Here is a 17,684-nt window from a genome sequence, read left to right on the forward strand (position 1 = left end):
GAATCCTTGGAGTTCAGAACCTAGTATTGCAGAAGGTCCAGGTGTACTTGCTAGAGACAGAGAAGTAGATGGCTAGACTAGTGTTCTGTCCCTGAGCCTCTCCTCTCTTCTGTATATACATGCACAGTCCCTCTGCAATGTCAACTACTCCCGTTGTTTCAACAAGCACTTCATCATGATTGATTCTCAGATCTTGCTGTCTATTCCTGACTTTGCTCGCTCAGTCCACTCTGAAACATCTCTTGGATGTCCCACTGCCGTCAGAAACTCACTGTTTCTAAAAATGTACTTCTCTTTCCTCCTGATTCTTCTCCTCTGCCTTTCTTCTCCACCTGCTTTGATAATTCTGCTATCCTTCCATTCTCCCTGGTTTGTAACTTTGGTGTCATCTATGACTCTTTCTCCATTTCACCTCCTATGCCTTTTAGCTCTTTGAGTATCATTAAATCCTATCATTTCTTATATACACCCTCTGCTAAAAAACCTGCCCAAGTCTGGCTCATCTCTCTAATTGCCCACCATAATTTTGTACTTTCTGAACTTTTTTTTCTTGCCTTTCCCCATTCCATTTTATCCAAACCAGCATGCCTACAGTCATTGCCCTCTCCTGTCATGCTCTCCATACGACCCCACCTGCACAATCATACATGGAATTCACCACTGTTTTCCTCTCTCTTACCATATGACATTTAAGCTCCTTGTTCTCACCTTCAGTAAGTGCCCTATAAAAAAAATCTACATCTCATTTTTTCCCCTAATTGCCTCAACCCCCTAAGTGCCATCATCCAATCCTTTTGCTTTTATGTGCCCATAGACTCTTCTATAATCTTGGATTAGAGTATTTTATCGTGCTGCCCCCTATACTTAAATTATTCTCCCACTTTCTGTCTGTCAAATCTCCTGTCCTTCAAAAAGCTGTTTAAAACCCACTGCTTTCAGGAAGCTTTCCTTCCTCCATCACTTTATTAATAATCTCTCCCTGTGCTCCCATGCCTAAATTGTTGTTTCATGTCTTGTATCTTAGAACGTAAACGCTTTAGGGCAAAGATCATGTTCTCCCTGTCTGCAAAGCAAGCACTGTGTATATTTACAGTGTTATATACATGATTTTTATAATTATTTTAGTTCTTGAACTCTCCTTGTATAAAAGGACTATAGTATTCTCCAGTAATGGTCCCAAGTACTACCATTTACAATAGCGCTCACCCAGTTTTTAGGACGATAATGTAGATCTTATTAATACAGGTTTCCTCGAGAAATCATTGCCAACTCTGTCTTGTGTGTTGTGTGATTATTGTTTGCTGATGTAAATACACTTCAGTAAGAAATAAAATGTGAACACTGACCTCATTTTCACTTGGGATCTAAAGCACTACTGGCTGATGTCTGAAAATAAAGATAATAATAACCAATGCAGCCACAGCTGGAAAACCAATCTCAAAATGATGAATTCTCATTAGAAACTTAGGCTATAAGAGTCCTCGGAGCAAACTAGTACTCCCTTTTGGTGCTAATGTGGTGCATCCACCCTTGATAATTCTCATTCACTCTGCTATTGGACTGTAAGAGATAAGACCCTGATTCTTGTCCCTACCATCGTGGCCTAGGATCATTCTCAACATCAGCTAATTTTGATTTTGAGAATTGGGTTGCTGCTGCTGTACAGGAGCGGTAAAATCTACACAAAGTACAGCTACCGGTAGCTCAAAAAACATGACCTTCCTTCAGTCTAAAAAAAAGTACAACACAAACTGCAAAAAGCATTGCCTAAACTTACATCATGATCATCTGAGAAATCTTCTTCTCACCCTCTTAGCTTCGACAAAACCCGTAACACTCCTGTTAAGTGTGACATCTGCACCCTGCTCATCACATTAGCCCTTCTTTAACCTTCTGTCAGTGGAGAGAATATTCAAGGAAGACATCCACATCCTTTATGCATGAGGGAGATGGTCTCTGCTCTAGCCCCCCAATAGGCTCACACGTAGGGGGACACTGGGTATGGTTTGTCATTGCAGGGCTACTGGATCTGTGGCCCAAAATATTGACAAGGGGGAATATGGAGGGACACTAACCACTATGGTACCCTAAAGGGTAAAATAACAGCCACAGGGGCATTGTGCTGCAGCCTAGAGCATCTTCCTACATTGTAGTGTGCTCAAATTTCACCCCACATGTAGCTCCACACACCTGGCACAATTACTCAGCTTTTGTAAGAGAGAAGCTGAATTTTACCCTTTCAGAATTTGCAGGCACTAAAGAGATACCGTTTGTCATGTGCATCTACATTTGGAAAAGATTTCCCAGGGGCTTAAATAATATACAGCAAAACCCTGTCAATTTGAGTAACATTCAATATTCCTCCAATAGTGACGGAGATAAAAAATTCAATATACTCCATGTTTTCCTATATCTCCAAAGACTACTACTCACTTATTGCTGCTTCTCAACAGCTATTTACTATTAGAATTGACTTTATTGTAACTGTTTATCACCACATACAACTCTGATGTAAAAATCACATTACAGAACAAATTGACAAGCAATGAAAGGAATCTTGTGGTAGACTGTTTGACTAGAATTATTTTAGTCAGTAGACATCAAATACCTCTATTCAGCAGCAACAGAAAATTTTCTGTTATTTAAATTATAATAAAGAGTGATGGGTCTATGGAAGGGTAATACAGATTGATGGATCCTGTAAAATAATAATGCTGCAGTGCACTAATATTAATTATTAAACCATAAAAATAAACAGTTGTGTCACCCTGGAAGAAGAATTTCTGAACAAGTGATCAAATCCTGTACTAGGCAGAAGAGGTATTCAAGAAGACAGATCATAAGAAATGAGCCTGTTTGAGTGATTATTCGATTTGTAATTTAGTGCTTTTATCATCAATTTTAAAAAAAATAAAGCCTTTGAGTGAACACTTCATAGTTTTAAAATTACTGTATATATCACTGGCCTACTAAACAATGACATTTGACTATGTTTTGTACCATTGTGTAGATTAAGGTTAGAGATAATAATGTTGAAGTGTCTGCATCTAATGAAAACATAACACCTTCTATTTGTTGGCATGACTCCGTGCAATAAAGCAATATATCACTGTCCTGAAATGCTAGCAAGAACAGGAAAATGAGCTTCTGCTAATTAAACCTTTTATATAAAAACATGACTGCTAATCAAATCTTCATTATTCCATACTCTCAAATTTTACTGTGTTTTTCATTTACACTTGGTCCTGAACCTTTTAGTGTCATGTTTATAGGCTTCTTTTAAATTGTTCTTTTTGATACTGTAGAAGATTAAACTTATGGTAATAATGAACAAAAAGTATCTCTAGAATAAGAAGAATGACTGAGTGGAAATAGTATGGCAACATTAATTTACATCTGGTTAGCCTGATAGCTAATTAAAAGTAATTTTTAAGTTGTTAGTGAAGTATAAAGTACTTAATCAGGCCAAGTTACATCATATTGATAATGACTGCTTAATACTCCTATTACAAGCAAGAAAATATTTGGCTTTAGAAACACAAAAGAAATTTGGCTTTAGAAACACAAAAGAAATTTATTTATTTACCTAAACGTGGCATGCAACAAAGATCACAGCAATATAAATCATATTTCCTTTCAAGAAATGAAAGATATGTTTAATTTTTAAAGCTCTCATTACTATGAAGTTAGCTAACCAACCACTTAAAATAAACCAAACATTAGAGATAAATATTATCCCAAACAAACCAAATAAAATTCCTAGGGAACCTATTAAAAATTGACAGAATGGCCCTTGCAAAAAATTCTGGGCAAATTTATGCTAAATTACTTCCCTGCAAAGTACCACGTAGTTATTTAATTTGTAATTCATGTAATTTAAATTATTGCAATATTTGTACAGTCAAGTGAAAAAAAGGTACAACATAAGATGTTATTTCAAAACTAAAATGTTGTTTTTTTAATTATCTTGGCAAGGATCAACTGAATTTACAAGGATTATCTTCATAAAAGAAATGGTACAATCAAAGCTAGAATTGACAACTGCAAGGAGACCCAAATGTAAATGAAAGTACTTTTGACAAAAGCCTTGAAGGCAAGTGATTCTCCCATCAAGGGATGATTTTCACGAGTATCCAGGTGTAATATTATGTGCACTGATGAGCTGATCAACAGAACAGAACTTCTACCCAGCTGTAATCAAGAGTGATTGATGGTTGGGACAAAAAAGTTGATTATCATGACAAGTTCACTGATGCAGAGAAAATAAGCTGTGCTGGGGAAAGGATAAAACCTGTTCAGAGTCTACCTTCTGAAACCTCCTTTATAAAGAATATGAGGAAACATTTATGCTCATTCAGATAGATCTAATACAAATGAACCAAACGTAAATTTACTATGCATCCGTACCTGCAGTTGTTCCATCACTGTACATTGAAACATATATGAACCCAACAGAGAATAAATCTTTATATTTCTAAATCATAATATGAAGATCAATCTGCTCTTCATCAGTGTAAGTCAATTATATATGAATGCAACAGTATGTTTGTACCTGAGTTTGGTCTAGGTTTTCAATATATGTTCTGAAGACCAAGCTTTCAAAGGCTGTGGGAGAGTCACTTGAGACTGCCATATTGGATTCAGCCCTGATAAGGAGCGAGTCCCCTATGGCCATTTTAAACCTTTAGAGACTTCATTTTCAATTCAGTTCAAAACTTACACATGAGCAGAGGCAACTCACCGTCATAGACATTGTTTGAACATGCATTTTGTATTTGATTACAAAGCTTTTAAAACCTGGCTACTGTGACCCATTCCTACAGAGAATCAAATTCCAGTTGGTGACTGGAATGCAGATAGGCACATGTGACTGCAATATCTCACAATTTGTCTTAAGAATGTAACAAACTTTTCAAGTGTTAAGAATGCAGGAGCTAAGGAAGGGTCAGTCCTACAGGTTCTTAGGTAGAATTTAATTTACTGAATACAGTAAAATCTGTTAGTAATTGTCACCAAAGGGCCTATTCTTCTGTTAGGTACATTAGGAGGCTGCACAGTGCACTGTGATTAATATTTCCAGAATTCTTACGGGAATGAGATTTTATTGGTCATCAAGAGAAGTGTCCAGAGTTAGCAGAAGAGCATTAGGTGTCACTGTGCTTAATATAGGGGTATAATCAACCAATGTCAACCATAGGACCAATTAGTATAGAGCATGTTCAAAAGGGAATTAGGACACAATTTGGCGGGGGGAGGAGGGGAATCACTGTGGGTTACAACTGCTAACTGATTTTGAAGGAGACACTTCTACACCACATGAAACACCTAAACATTCTCTGTTAAGATCTGTGTTCCTTCTCTGGGCCACAATATAATATATAACTCTCCTCTCTCACATCTTTCTGTCCTCAGTGAGCCCCCCGAAAAGGTGAGGTGTGGTGACCTAAGTATGGAAATGCATTACGAGACAAAAAGCAGGAGCATTGATTAATGGGGACTCAAGCAGATAACATTTTGTTATCAAGATGTGAAATGTGTGGACTGTACCCATGATTACTAGTCCAGTGCTTCAATGTCCCTGCTATTTGAATTTCTGTCTTTTTTACATAAATATGTTGAGAAAAAGCTACAACAACAAATTAAATAAAGCAAATTAAATAAAACATGGCACATTAAATAACAACAGCTAAATCCAAACATTATGCAATTCAACCCCCTTTTGTGGCAGCAGCTAGTATCTTAAGTGACACCTTAATTTCATCACTTTGGGGGGACAAGAGAAGGCTTTAATATTAATTGTCTGGATGTGTTTAAATGGTGGGGGGAGAGTCTTCTCTCATCTCAGACCTTCTCCCTTTTAAATTAACTCCTCCAACTGCTCTCACCTTGGCCTTTCCCTCTTTCCTCTGTTGCTCCTAACAATTTTAAGACAGTTTGAGCCCAGGCATGAGCTGAGAGTCTGGCCTATCAATAGTTTCTTCTTCAAAGGGCAAATGCTGAAGACTCTGAGTTCCATGCTAGAAGCAGAAACCTTTGAAAACAATTCATCTCCATACTCCACAGTTAGAAGAATGGTCATTAAAAAAAGACAGATCTCGTGTGTTTAAAGCGTTGCCAATTCTGCATAACTTGACTATTAAAAAGAGGAGGGCTCTGCACACTCAGAGATCTTGTGCAGCAAAACTCTGCCATTTTTGAAAGATCTCAGATCTTTTGCAGAGCACAGTTGCTACATCAAAGGAACATCTCTTTGAAATGTACCAGTAGGACAGGCAGAATGTGGAGCAGGAGAAATCATCCACAAAGGTTGGCCCAATGCTCAATGTTGCCTGAAAAGTCAATATAAGGGCAGTTGCCCTTTATCGTCCTTGCTCCCCAGCAATTGTTAGAGAGAGTCTGTCTACAGTTCACATATGGCCAAATTTTGACCAGAGCTCCAGCCTGACCAGACTCTGTGCTCATACAGCTCTCTGATCAGGCAGGCTCACCTCTGAACCAGCCATGGTAGTGTGGGCATTCGAATCTACTTCCTACCTAGAGGTAGCGTCTGACTCCATATGTGGCCACAGTTCACTGGAGAGTGATGTTTGGGGAGGCAGAGATAACTCTGTATGGTGGAGGGCTAATGGTGGTGATGTCTCCTTCACTGAGTGACAATGACACAGTCAGTGAGTAGATCAATAGCTTCTTTCCCCATCTCTCCCCATCTCAGCACTAGAGTGAGCTGTCAGCTGACATGCAATGCTACTAGCTTGAAAATCTCTCCCCAACCCTAAGGAAAAGGAAGGTCTGAGGGTGGCGGTGCAACTAAACCCCTCACAACATCCCTACCATCCCTCGTGACAAGCAGTACTTTTGTGTGGATGGGAGGTAGCTCTGCAGGCCTTAAAGCAGCCCATGAACAACAGTAGACTCCACATTCCCTGCAAGAGAAGAGGGGGCACTGGCATCCACTGAGAGCTGGTGAAGGGAATGAGAAGGTCATTTATATGAGCGTCCCACCTTATGGACCCTCTGCAACAGCTAGCCATAGAGCAATTGAGCATCTTTGTGCCCCATACTGTGCTAGACTTTATCAGGCAAGGGTAAGGAGCTTCCCATACCCCTCAGGATTTCATCCAGGGAATGCAGCTCATAGAGCCCCATAAATACTCAAGAGCTGAAGAAGAAGATAGAACATGAAGTGTGCTGAGATCCTATGGTTTTCAAATATGTCAAAACAATGTCGCCTCTGCATGTATGTTATAAAAGTAGGTATATTATATATTGTATTAAAAACCCTACTTTTAAAATACACTAAATACACCTGTTGTATAACATGATTTTTACCCTGATCAGCAATCATTTAATTTCTGCTTTCTGGTAATCATTTTAGAAATGCTCTGAGGCAATTCAGGAGGTGTGCATGGCAGCTGGATATTGCTTATCTAGATTTCTGGCATGTTTAAATAATTTAGAAGCTATAATTCTAGATTTTAAAAAAATGGTTGGCTCCTATAGAACCACACAGAACAAACTAATGGCAAGGAGAAGAAAGAAATGAAGTAAAAATGTTTTCTTTCAAAATATAGAATGCAGTTCAAAATAACAGTTCCAGTTTTACCGTATGTCAGGAGACTTGCACAGGTTCTGTCTGAATTTTTTTGTCCAAGCCTTTAAACTTTGTGACATAGGAAAGAGGAGGTAACACTTGTTAAAATGTCCTGCATATGCCTATAAAAACAGAAGCCATCTCCTACCCAAAACAAAATGTATTGGGTTGTTCTCAAATTTTTTATTTATGTTCTATAAGTGGAAAGTATTCTAGGTTATTTTACTGGACTTTAATAATGCCCAAAATCTTATATCTCAAGTTATTCTTCAGAAATTCTTTAGGGTTGCTACAATGCACTGATATAGATGCTAGAGATTCCCTGGACATCTCTACATCTAGTCACTTTCTGTTACTGTTTATTACTTTTTTCCAGTCAATGCTTTAAACCAGCATCTCTGGAAAAGGGTAGACATAAAAGCATATTTCCATTTTGAGTCACGTTCTGATCACCAATGAATAGCACGTGCAATTCCATATTTGAAATCTGAAATTGCTCCTGAATGTTGATCTCCACACTAAATGAAAGATGGTGCTTCACTGAACAGATGTAGAATAGGACAAAAATAATGTACGACACCCATGTCTGAAGAAATTAAGTTAGGAGAAATTGGTCTTAGTCTTATTGGAAAATACACTCTAAGGTACACGCAGATGTTTCATTCAATATTACATGTGTTTACATAGGGGCTATTCACCACCCACAGAGCATCTACACTGGTAGAGTCTGATCACAATTGGCCATTATCCTAATTAGAGAACAACCTTTACAAATTCTTGCAACCACTGGAGTGCCACTGACCTCACTGAGATGGTGGGCAGGCATAAGGATTTGGATTCCCCACTCCCCCCCGCCACAAGAATCAGGATCTAACAGTGAATTCATAGAGCTAGGGTTTTGCTACTAATAAAGGATAAAAGAAGAAGAAAAATGTACCCGTTACCACAGAAATGTGTCCTAAGAACAGTTACAATTTTGCTCTGTGGCTTGCAGTACATGGTACATGCCTGTATATAATCATGACTGAGTTTGAAAGGTATTTATTAGAATGACAATAGAGGCTGATGTTTTTCTACTGAGAATGGATTCTAAATTTAATGGATACAATCTAAAAACAATCAGGATAGTAGGAGCAATTAGGATATAACTGATTCATGGAAAGAGTGATAAACGTGGAGGTAGATACCTCAGAAGATGATTGAAGCAAATAGTGTAAACGAATTCAAACACCACCTAGATTTATAGCTGAAGAGAAAGTGTATTGAAGGATAATAGTTGTGAAAGCAGGAAGGTGGAATTTAATAACCGTGAGAGAATAGGGGTATTACCCTGATTGGCCCTTTTCTGTTCCTAATGGGGTGATTTTTGAAAGGCCTGCACAAAATGTGACTCATGCCATGTGGCCCATCACGTAAGTAAATTCTCAATTACCTCTTTATCCATGCAAATACAGCTGTATATTTAAACAGTCAATATGCACAGATCCTGCCCATTAAGTGGGGTTTTGGAAATCTCTGCCCAAATGTCTAATATTTCAGCATGCAATGTAGTTGTAGCCATCTTGGTCCCAGGATATTAGAGAGATAAGGTGGATGGGGTAATATCTTTTATGGACCAGTTCTGTTGGTCAGAGAGACAAGCTTAATATTTTTTATTGGACCAACTTCTCTTGGTGAGAAGTTGGACCAATAAAAGATATTACCTCACCCACCTTATCTCTCTAATAGTTCAGTAGTTTTACATTTCAACATTTTCTAATAAAACATCCCCAGAATAAAATTAGTATGTATCTTCCATTTCTCTAATTTACTCTTACTAATCAGTATTATTCCAAAGGCTATAAACAAGGAAGAAATAACACAGATAAAATATGATTCATCCTTATTCTGCATGCATCCTGCAGTGGTATTTGCTAGCACAGACTTCTGTGTCAATTTAGAATTCCATTGACATCAGCTGGTCTCCATATGGGTTCCAGGATCTTGTTTGCAGGATTAGGGCGATATTAAAGTGAGGGGGGGAAACAAGGCAAAAGGATGATTGAGAAGTTCTTTCTGACAAATGTTCAGCTCAAGAGAGCTTTGCTACTATTGCTATTTATGTTAAACAATTATTTCTGGCAAGCACAGTACGAAATACTTTTATACTTTTGATCATAATGGCAATCTAGTGCTATGCACACACCAAATTTCCTGACCAACCTTCCAACACAAGGCAAACTGGATGATCACTCAGAGATCTCCATTACTCAAGAGTGAAAGGAGAAGGAGTTTGTAATGTAACAGTTGACCTAGTTAACAGGCCATCACTGTTGACTTGGTGACCTTAGCAAAATAAGATTGGTCCTACAGAAGACAGAAACCAAAATGGTGGAGAAAAACTAGAAAAACTTGGCATAAGTATATTTGTAAGTAATCATTCCTTGCTGGGGTTTTTTTGCAGTTAGTTCCCAAACCAGCAAGCACTTAAGCATGTGTGTCAGTAAGCACATAAATAGGCTCACTAAAGTCAACTGGGGCTTGATCCTGGATGGTGCTTAGTACTATGATCACAATTCAGCAAGATGTTTAAGCATGTTCTTAGTGTCACAGACTTAATGAGAGTAATCCCATGCTTAAAGTTAAGCAGTTATTCAACAGTTTTCTTGGCTTGGCACCAGACTACTCTGGCAGCTGGCACAACTGCACTCTTGGATCACTCACGTGCTTACAGTTCAGCATGTGCTTAAATGCTTCACTGGAACGGTACCATGTTGAGAATGCAGATATTGAATGGAGATCTTTGTGGGACAAGAAGCTCATTGCTAAAAACAGATAGAGCAGAGGCCACCTTTGCTGTTTCAATGTTCTTTCTCATCTCACAAGTTATTTGCTCATTCCTCTCTTCTCTTGTATGAGGAGATTTATTTTAAAAAGAAATAGCGACCATACCGCTGACATGAAGATTTGTACATAACTTCTTCAGAAAGAATATAAACAGTTCTAGACTAATGTACTGCTTTTTTTATTTTTCCTTTAAACTTAATTTTGTGACCATGCAACCAGAAAAAAGGCTCTTCTGGGTGAAAAAAAGCTGAAAGAAATCTATAGAAAAAGGGAGACAATTCTGTATCTTGAACAAGAATGAAAAAAATCCAAAAGAGCAGTTTTACTATAAACATTTTCATAATACTTTCATACAGTAAGTAAATGGAGTTTCTATTCATTACCGGCTGATAAATCCTATCTCTGGGATCTATAAATAAAGTTTCATCAGTAGTGCTGCCAGTAAGGTCTGGTTCTTATGCCTTTACATTACATTCAACAAAACACGGTAGAAATTAAGGGTAGGAATGTTCAGTAAGACACAAACATTTCTTCAAAAGAGAAGAAAAACTTGCAATACATGTAGATCTGCCATATTACAGTACCACTAATCACACCTTGTTACCTGATGCCTTCCTTTCTGAAAGTGACCTTTCCCCTAACCTGTGACATTTATATCTACACTGCATCTGGAAGCAAGCCTCCCACCTTGGGTCCGCAGACTTGTGCCAATGGGGTTCAATCTAGAGGGCTAAAAACAGCTGTGTTGATGTTGCTTTGATGTTGTGGCTTGGGCTGGAGCTCAGGTTCTCAACCCTGGGAGTAATGCAGGGGGCTGTGGTGTGGCAGGAGGCACTTGAGAGCCTGAGTTCCAGCCCAAGCCACACATCAAAGCAACGTTGACGCAACTGTTTTTAGCCCACTTGCATGAGTCTGTGAACTTAGGATGGGAATCTCACTCCAGATGCAATTTAAACATAGTCTGCTGCACCTCTTGTACTCCAAATACTGAAAGGAGTTCAAACTTACCCATGGGGCTACGGAGCTTGTTTGTGCTCATTCCACCCACAAGCCAGATAAGTATTTGCAATATTATATTGAAATACTGAATACTTACTAGTGTTTTTAAAGCATCTGTACAGCAATTTCTGTAATTCAACAGTGATAAGAATATAAGAATGACCTTACTGTATTAGACCAATGGTCCATCTAGCCCAGTGGCCTATCTTCCCAGAGTGCTGGATGCCAGATGCTTCAGAAGGAATGTACAGGATAGGACAATAATTGGCTGAGCCATCCCCTGTCATCCAGTCCCAGCTTCTGGGATCCAAAAAAGAGCATCATAGAGATACCAAAGACCTGACTTTGGATGGAGCAGAAGGAAGAGATATGATCCCAGAGAGGAAATCATTAGGTAACAATTTTTCCATTAAGGACCCTGACCTCTACCTCAGTCAGAGACACTTGAGATGCAATGAAAAATAGGGAAATATTAAGGAGAAGGGAGAGAAGTAAACAGATCCTCCCTTTCCTAAAAATAGTGGCATTATCTAATTTGGGATCACACATAAAGCTTCATCCTGCAGAAGGATGCTGTTCCAGGGAACTGGAATTCAAGCCTGTAGCATTTTAAGGTGTTATGACATGACCAGGCATCTGCTTTACAGATTTCTTTCCAAAAAGCTGCTGTGAAATGTACTGAATGAACTGATTCCTTCTGGGACTGGTTTATTTGCAGCTGCACGTGCCTCTGAGAATGACCATTGTGTCATCCATTTTCATCTTTTGAATTATTCTTCCTAGCAGCAGAAGAGGAGGAAGACTATAAAAGCAGATTCAGACATCTGCGTGCCAGCATCGGCTCCCAGTGACATATTGCTTGCTTCCCTGATGAAGAATATTTTTTATTTCAGTTTCAAATGGCTGTGAACAGTTTCATCTGAGGAAAGCCTACCTCCAATCAGCTGGAATACTTCTCGGTTCAGGGACCACTTTGAGTTGAGTGTCTGCCAATGACTTTACCAGTTCAATTGTGTGTTCTGTGTCCCTTTTATGTGGGCCATCTGGATGCAGAGTAGGTGGCACACTTCCCAGGAAAGGATGTGTATCATCACTACAGTGTTGAGACTTGAGGATTTTGTTCCCGCTTGCAGATTTACATATGCCACATCATGTTGTCTGATTGAACCAGGACATGCTCCCCACTCAAATCCTGAAGGGCCAGAGTGGCTGCTGTGATCATTAGAGTTAACAATTCTCTGAAGCCTCACTGACTTTGCCAATGTTCCCTTCTGTTGCTATGCCCCAAGTGAGCTCCCAATCCTGAAAGTATTGGTGTCCATAGTAGGATTCTCGAGTTTGGATTACAAAGACAGGATCCTACCTTCATCTGGGTATCCTGTTTTCACGCACTGAGAGGCCAGATAACTGAATGGTATCTTTACCCATCTTTGTATCCCTTGTTGGAAATAGTTCCAGGGCTGTGAAAAGAAGCTCTTGTATGTGTGCAGGGAATAATCTCTATACATGAAAGCAGAAGATCCAGGACTGCAAGTAAAGATGAATGCATGACACTTGGTTGACTGTGGAGATCAGTGTCATCAGGAAGACACTAGGCTTATTTGAATTTATCCTACTCCCTAGGGGGCAACACTTACAGAAGAGATTCCTGATCCCCTCTTAAAGTTTATGACAAACCTTCATTGCTGAAGCAATTAATGTTCCTCTGAATTACTTCTCATGAGGAGGTCCTTGAGAATAATGCTTTGATAAGTATGATGTCTAAGAATAGGCCTGGACGAGCTCCAATATTTTTCAACCTATTATCTCTACCAATACTGTTGTGATCACCTTGGGATTGGACAGCAGATCAAAAGTTAACCTATTGCATTGGTAGTGGTTATTTTAGTAGGCAAACAAGTGAAACTGTCAATGACAAGGCCTGTTTGGAACAGGCAGATAAGTTTCTGCCAAATCCACTCATATGAGAAAGCCTCCAGGAAAGATGCAGTGCCTGTGGAAGAGAATATTTTGTTTCTATGACCCTGTAGTATTCCAGGGCTTGCCAGCTAAGCCTCTTTCCTTTGTCAGGCACTTCCTAATTCTTTCTACTTGCATCTTCAAAGGAGAAAAGAAGAGGTTTGGATTGGGGATGTTTGCACTGACTTGAATCTGCTCATCCTCTTCCCTCTGCCTGGCACTCAATAGAGTCTACCGCCTCCTTACTTTTAAATATGTCTGTGTATAGAATCTTGTCTGTTCTCTCTGGCTCAGGGTTATGATCTGGGGAGAAGAGTTCTGCTTCTTTGGGAGGGGAACTGGAGCTTATGGTAGATACTGGAGATCTGGAACACTTTGGAACTTTTTGGTGGCATTTGGTGGTTTATTCCTCACCGGGCCACCTTTCTTTTCTTATTGGGGGATCTTTTTGGTCCTAGCTTGCGTGCGAGGGTCTTGAGCCCCTGTGCTATTAACTGGCTAACATGTAAATGGAGAGGAAGCACAGGGGCACTCCTACAGAAAGAGCCCAGATCTTCCTCTTGGGAAGAAGAGGAGTCTGAAAGGATGGCAGATTCCATACCCAATTATTACCCACTTATGAATGTGGAATGGGAACCAAGAACTTTTTTTTTCTTTTGAAGGTGGATTGAACCAGGAGAAAGGGTTGAGGGATATTTTGATTTATCCCTGAAAAATAGGAAAGGATGGGTCCAATCGGTCATGTCCCAAGTTCTGAAGATGACTGATCTGCCCTTGTGGAGGTGCATGCAGAGAAGGCTTGGATGGAATGTGAGGATGTGGAAGGTCCAACAAACCATCCAGACTCTGAGCCTCTTCCCCTTACAGAGTGAGAGTTTTCAGGCTGGGAGCAGTCCCCTTTACCTCGAATCATTTGGTTGCGGATGAGGTGGGGGACAAATAATGAAAATAACCTTTGTTTTTAAAAGTTAGGATTGCAGAGGATAAGACAGCAGCACTGAACTGCCACAACTGTTTACACTACTGGAGGTACAAATTTTGGAGCATGAGCAGAAGAGGTACAGCTAAGCCATATGGACAATGCTGAAGTGCCTCTGGTACTTAAAGGAAAAATAGTGCAGCCAAATTATCTAGTACTGGTAGAGGCATTAGGATCTAGAAACTATATTGCACCCATTAAAGATGGTGGATCAGTCCTGCCCTCACTTATACCCTGTGAGGCACCACTGAAATTAGTAAACTTGCAGGAATGGAACCGAGGGGAGAATCTGACCCATCATGTATAAAGTACCAAGTAATTGCCTCTGTGTACAGTATCCTACATCCTCATCTACTATGGATCCACAGTCTAAAATCATTATGTTTCATTTAAGCTCAAATTAATACACACAGAAAAGACTCTCTCATTGCACATCCAGCATAGACTAATACATATTTTTTAGACTAATACAAAATAGTCAACTTACATCAGAATTAAATCTCAGCTGGCAAATGTTGCATGATATGATTTGCTTTCTTCGATGAGGAAGAGGAACCCCAAATGTATGATTTATTACAGCTTTCTGAATTGGGTCCATCTGTAATGAGAGAAAGAGAAAAATAAAAGCTTTTCTGTTCCATTGGAAGGTTGCCTATGCCACTTATGGTATTAAAGAGAATCTGTCCAGTGCCAATCCATAGCAAACATTATTCATTTGGTGACAGTACATTTCTCCCTTTCTTTTTCTATTATTATTGCTGCTTTTTACTGAAAATAAAAAGGGGGAAAGAAAAAATTTAATTAGTAACCTTGAAAAGAGTTTTTTGGCTACTATTCATTCCTATCTCACTTCAGTGAAGAAAGCTGAATCAGTTAACACTGAACATGTTTACCTACCAACATGCTAATTTCTATTTTTACTTTAGGAAAGCAGCAGAGTAAAAATAATACAATTGTAAAAAAAAATAAAATAAGAACCTGGGGAAAAGAAAAAAAGAAAGGGAGTAAGAAGTGAAATGTGAATAAGGATGTATAAACAACTCTATATACAGTGTGGTGCTTAGCTGGCTTTGCATCATGGCAGGATTCCCAAATATTATGAAAATCTTCAACATTGTCCCAGGTTCCAGAAATGAGTCTTTTATATGAGGCAATTTCTGTCAGAGTCAGGGTAAATTCCAAATCATCCTTCAAGTGTCTGAAGATTATTTTTCTGCCATTTAAATAAACCTTGTTTCAACCATTTTATCCCTCCTTTAGAGAACATTTCTCTAGATCAAATCCTGCTCCCCAGCACAAAGTCTGAGTAAATGGGCTTTACACAAAGAATTTCAACAGGGGTCAGAGGGGAATGATACCCTACCTGTCCCCTCCAGGCTGTGGAGTGCAGTGTAGCATTTAATACATGGCTGGCTGAGCAGCTGCCAAACTTACACTCCTCCCGTGCCAGCCAATTCTTATAATCATGACCCCACTAGCTGTACTCTAGTTTCTCTCCTTCCCCCAACTGTCTCTCCAAAAGCCCTCACAATCCTCCTTACACACTCGCCATGGAAGCATGGGGTCTAATGCAGTCATCCTATCAGGGAACCTCTCTGGTCACTGCTGCTCTTTGAGCCCTCCCAAAGAAGGAATCAGCACTGTGGAGGGTGCTTTGCGAGAAAGGCAAAATAGTCTTTATTATCTTTCTTGGACAATCTTCATGAGGCCAGAGTGGGATCATGTGTACCTGTAACCCACACACCTCCTGGGTGTGGTGCTCTGTCCCATCTAGTGGCACCGAGACCACTGAGAGATTAATGAGTCTGCTCTACAGCCTTAGCTAAGGGCCATATGGCTTTTAGCTCATGCAGTAGAGACTCATGCATTTAGCTCCAGAGGTTCCAGGTTCGATCCCGCCCACTAATGACTGGGTCCGTCAGTGTTACAGGTTCATACCCACCCATTGTGGGCTGCTTATCAGGGCTGGATTTCTAATTAGGCACAGTAGGTACATGCCTAGGGGCGCTCACATTCTAGGGGCATGTAACAGTTAAAAGTGGGTTAAAAGTTTCATTTTTTATGGAAAACACGAAGGTCTGCTGTAGGCGGGGTGGGGGACTGAAGATGCTGTGCCTAGGAGCACATAAAGTGTAAATCTGGTCTGCTGCCTACAGTCCGTCTTCTCCCTCAATGCGTAAACCAAACAACCCTCTGCACAATCCAGGAAAAGGGCAGAGGCTGCTAATGTAAAGGAAGGTGAGTGCCTCTTTCCCATGCAAGTGGTGAGAACTTTGAGCAAAGGAATCTCTCTGCATGCTGATCTGGGGAACATAGTTGGATCATGATTTTGGTGCCATGGTTAGATCCAATAGGTAGCCTATTTTATGGTTCTATTTCAGCAATGGCCAAACTTTCATGAAAATCATCATTCCGGCGGAAAGGATGCAGAAAACCTTGCAAGATTGGCTGGTCCTGTAAGAAATCTATCATTTAAATTGCAGCAAGGGAGATTTAGGTTAGACATTAAGAAAAACTGTAAGGGTAGTAGAAAGCACTGCAACAAATTACCTAGGGAGATTGTGGAATCTCCATCATTGGAGGTTTTTAAGAACAGGTTAGACAAACACCTGTCAGGGATGATCTAGAGACTATTCAATCCTGCCTCAGTGCAGGGGACAGGACTAGATGACGTACTGAACTCCCTTCCAGTCGTACATTTCTCTGATTCTATGATTTAGGCCTAAAATCTCACAAAAACTGTTCATGAGATTTCATCACCAATGCTGAAATAAACTTCCACAAACCTCCAGGTTAAAGTTGTCATGACTCTTCCTTTTTTGACAAGAACCATTTGATAATTATATTTTTTAAAAATTTTAAATAGCTGTATACTAATTCATGAGCCACTCATTTAAGCAGCAGGTAATCTTTATCTTTGAGACATGCTGTCACAGGGCTGTACAAAGTCATCATCTGAGTCATCCAACCCCTAACCATGATGCATCCAATACTCAGATTGTAATTTTTATATTTATCTTAAAAAAATGAATTTTGTTCTGAACTAATGCCCTATGGTTCACTTACTTCTCAGAAGGCAACAAAGGAGTGTTGCCGGCACAGAGTGCCCGAGGACAGCAACAGCGGGGTCTGATGCCCAGTGTGCTTCGCGCCAATAAACACACCAGGATGGAGAAGCAATCAAAGTTTATTTGGGATCCCAAAGTGGTGCTAGGAGACAGGCACGTCTCAGATCAAGCACACTGAGACAAACGGTTTTCCCTTTTTATTCTTTTGCAGTTAGGCTTCACACACCCCCTTCACCCTCCCTTTCTCCTATAATAGTTTACT

At 39.7% G+C, this 17,684-nt stretch overlaps 1 protein-coding gene across 8 annotated transcripts in view; it reads right to left on the bottom strand.

Annotated features, from left to right (window-relative positions):
- The window catches only part of ZNF385D (zinc finger protein 385D), a 604,024-nt gene that overhangs the window by 107,556 nt on the left and 478,784 nt on the right, over positions 1-17,684 (bottom strand). For 7 of the 8 annotated variants that reach the window (XM_065583474.1, XM_005297057.5, XM_005297058.5 and 4 more), the window contains one exon: positions 14,842-14,952. The exons of the other annotated variant lie outside the window; for it this stretch is intronic. In XM_065583474.1, the coding sequence (XP_065439546.1) occupies positions 14,842-14,952 (111 nt within the window). The remainder of the gene's footprint in view (positions 1-14,841; positions 14,953-17,684) is intronic. 8 annotated transcript variants of the gene reach the window in all.

This window comes from Chrysemys picta, chromosome 2, assembly GCF_011386835.1.
Source record: "Chrysemys picta bellii isolate R12L10 chromosome 2, ASM1138683v2, whole genome shotgun sequence".
Taxonomy (NCBI): Eukaryota; Metazoa; Chordata; order Testudines; family Emydidae; genus Chrysemys; species Chrysemys picta.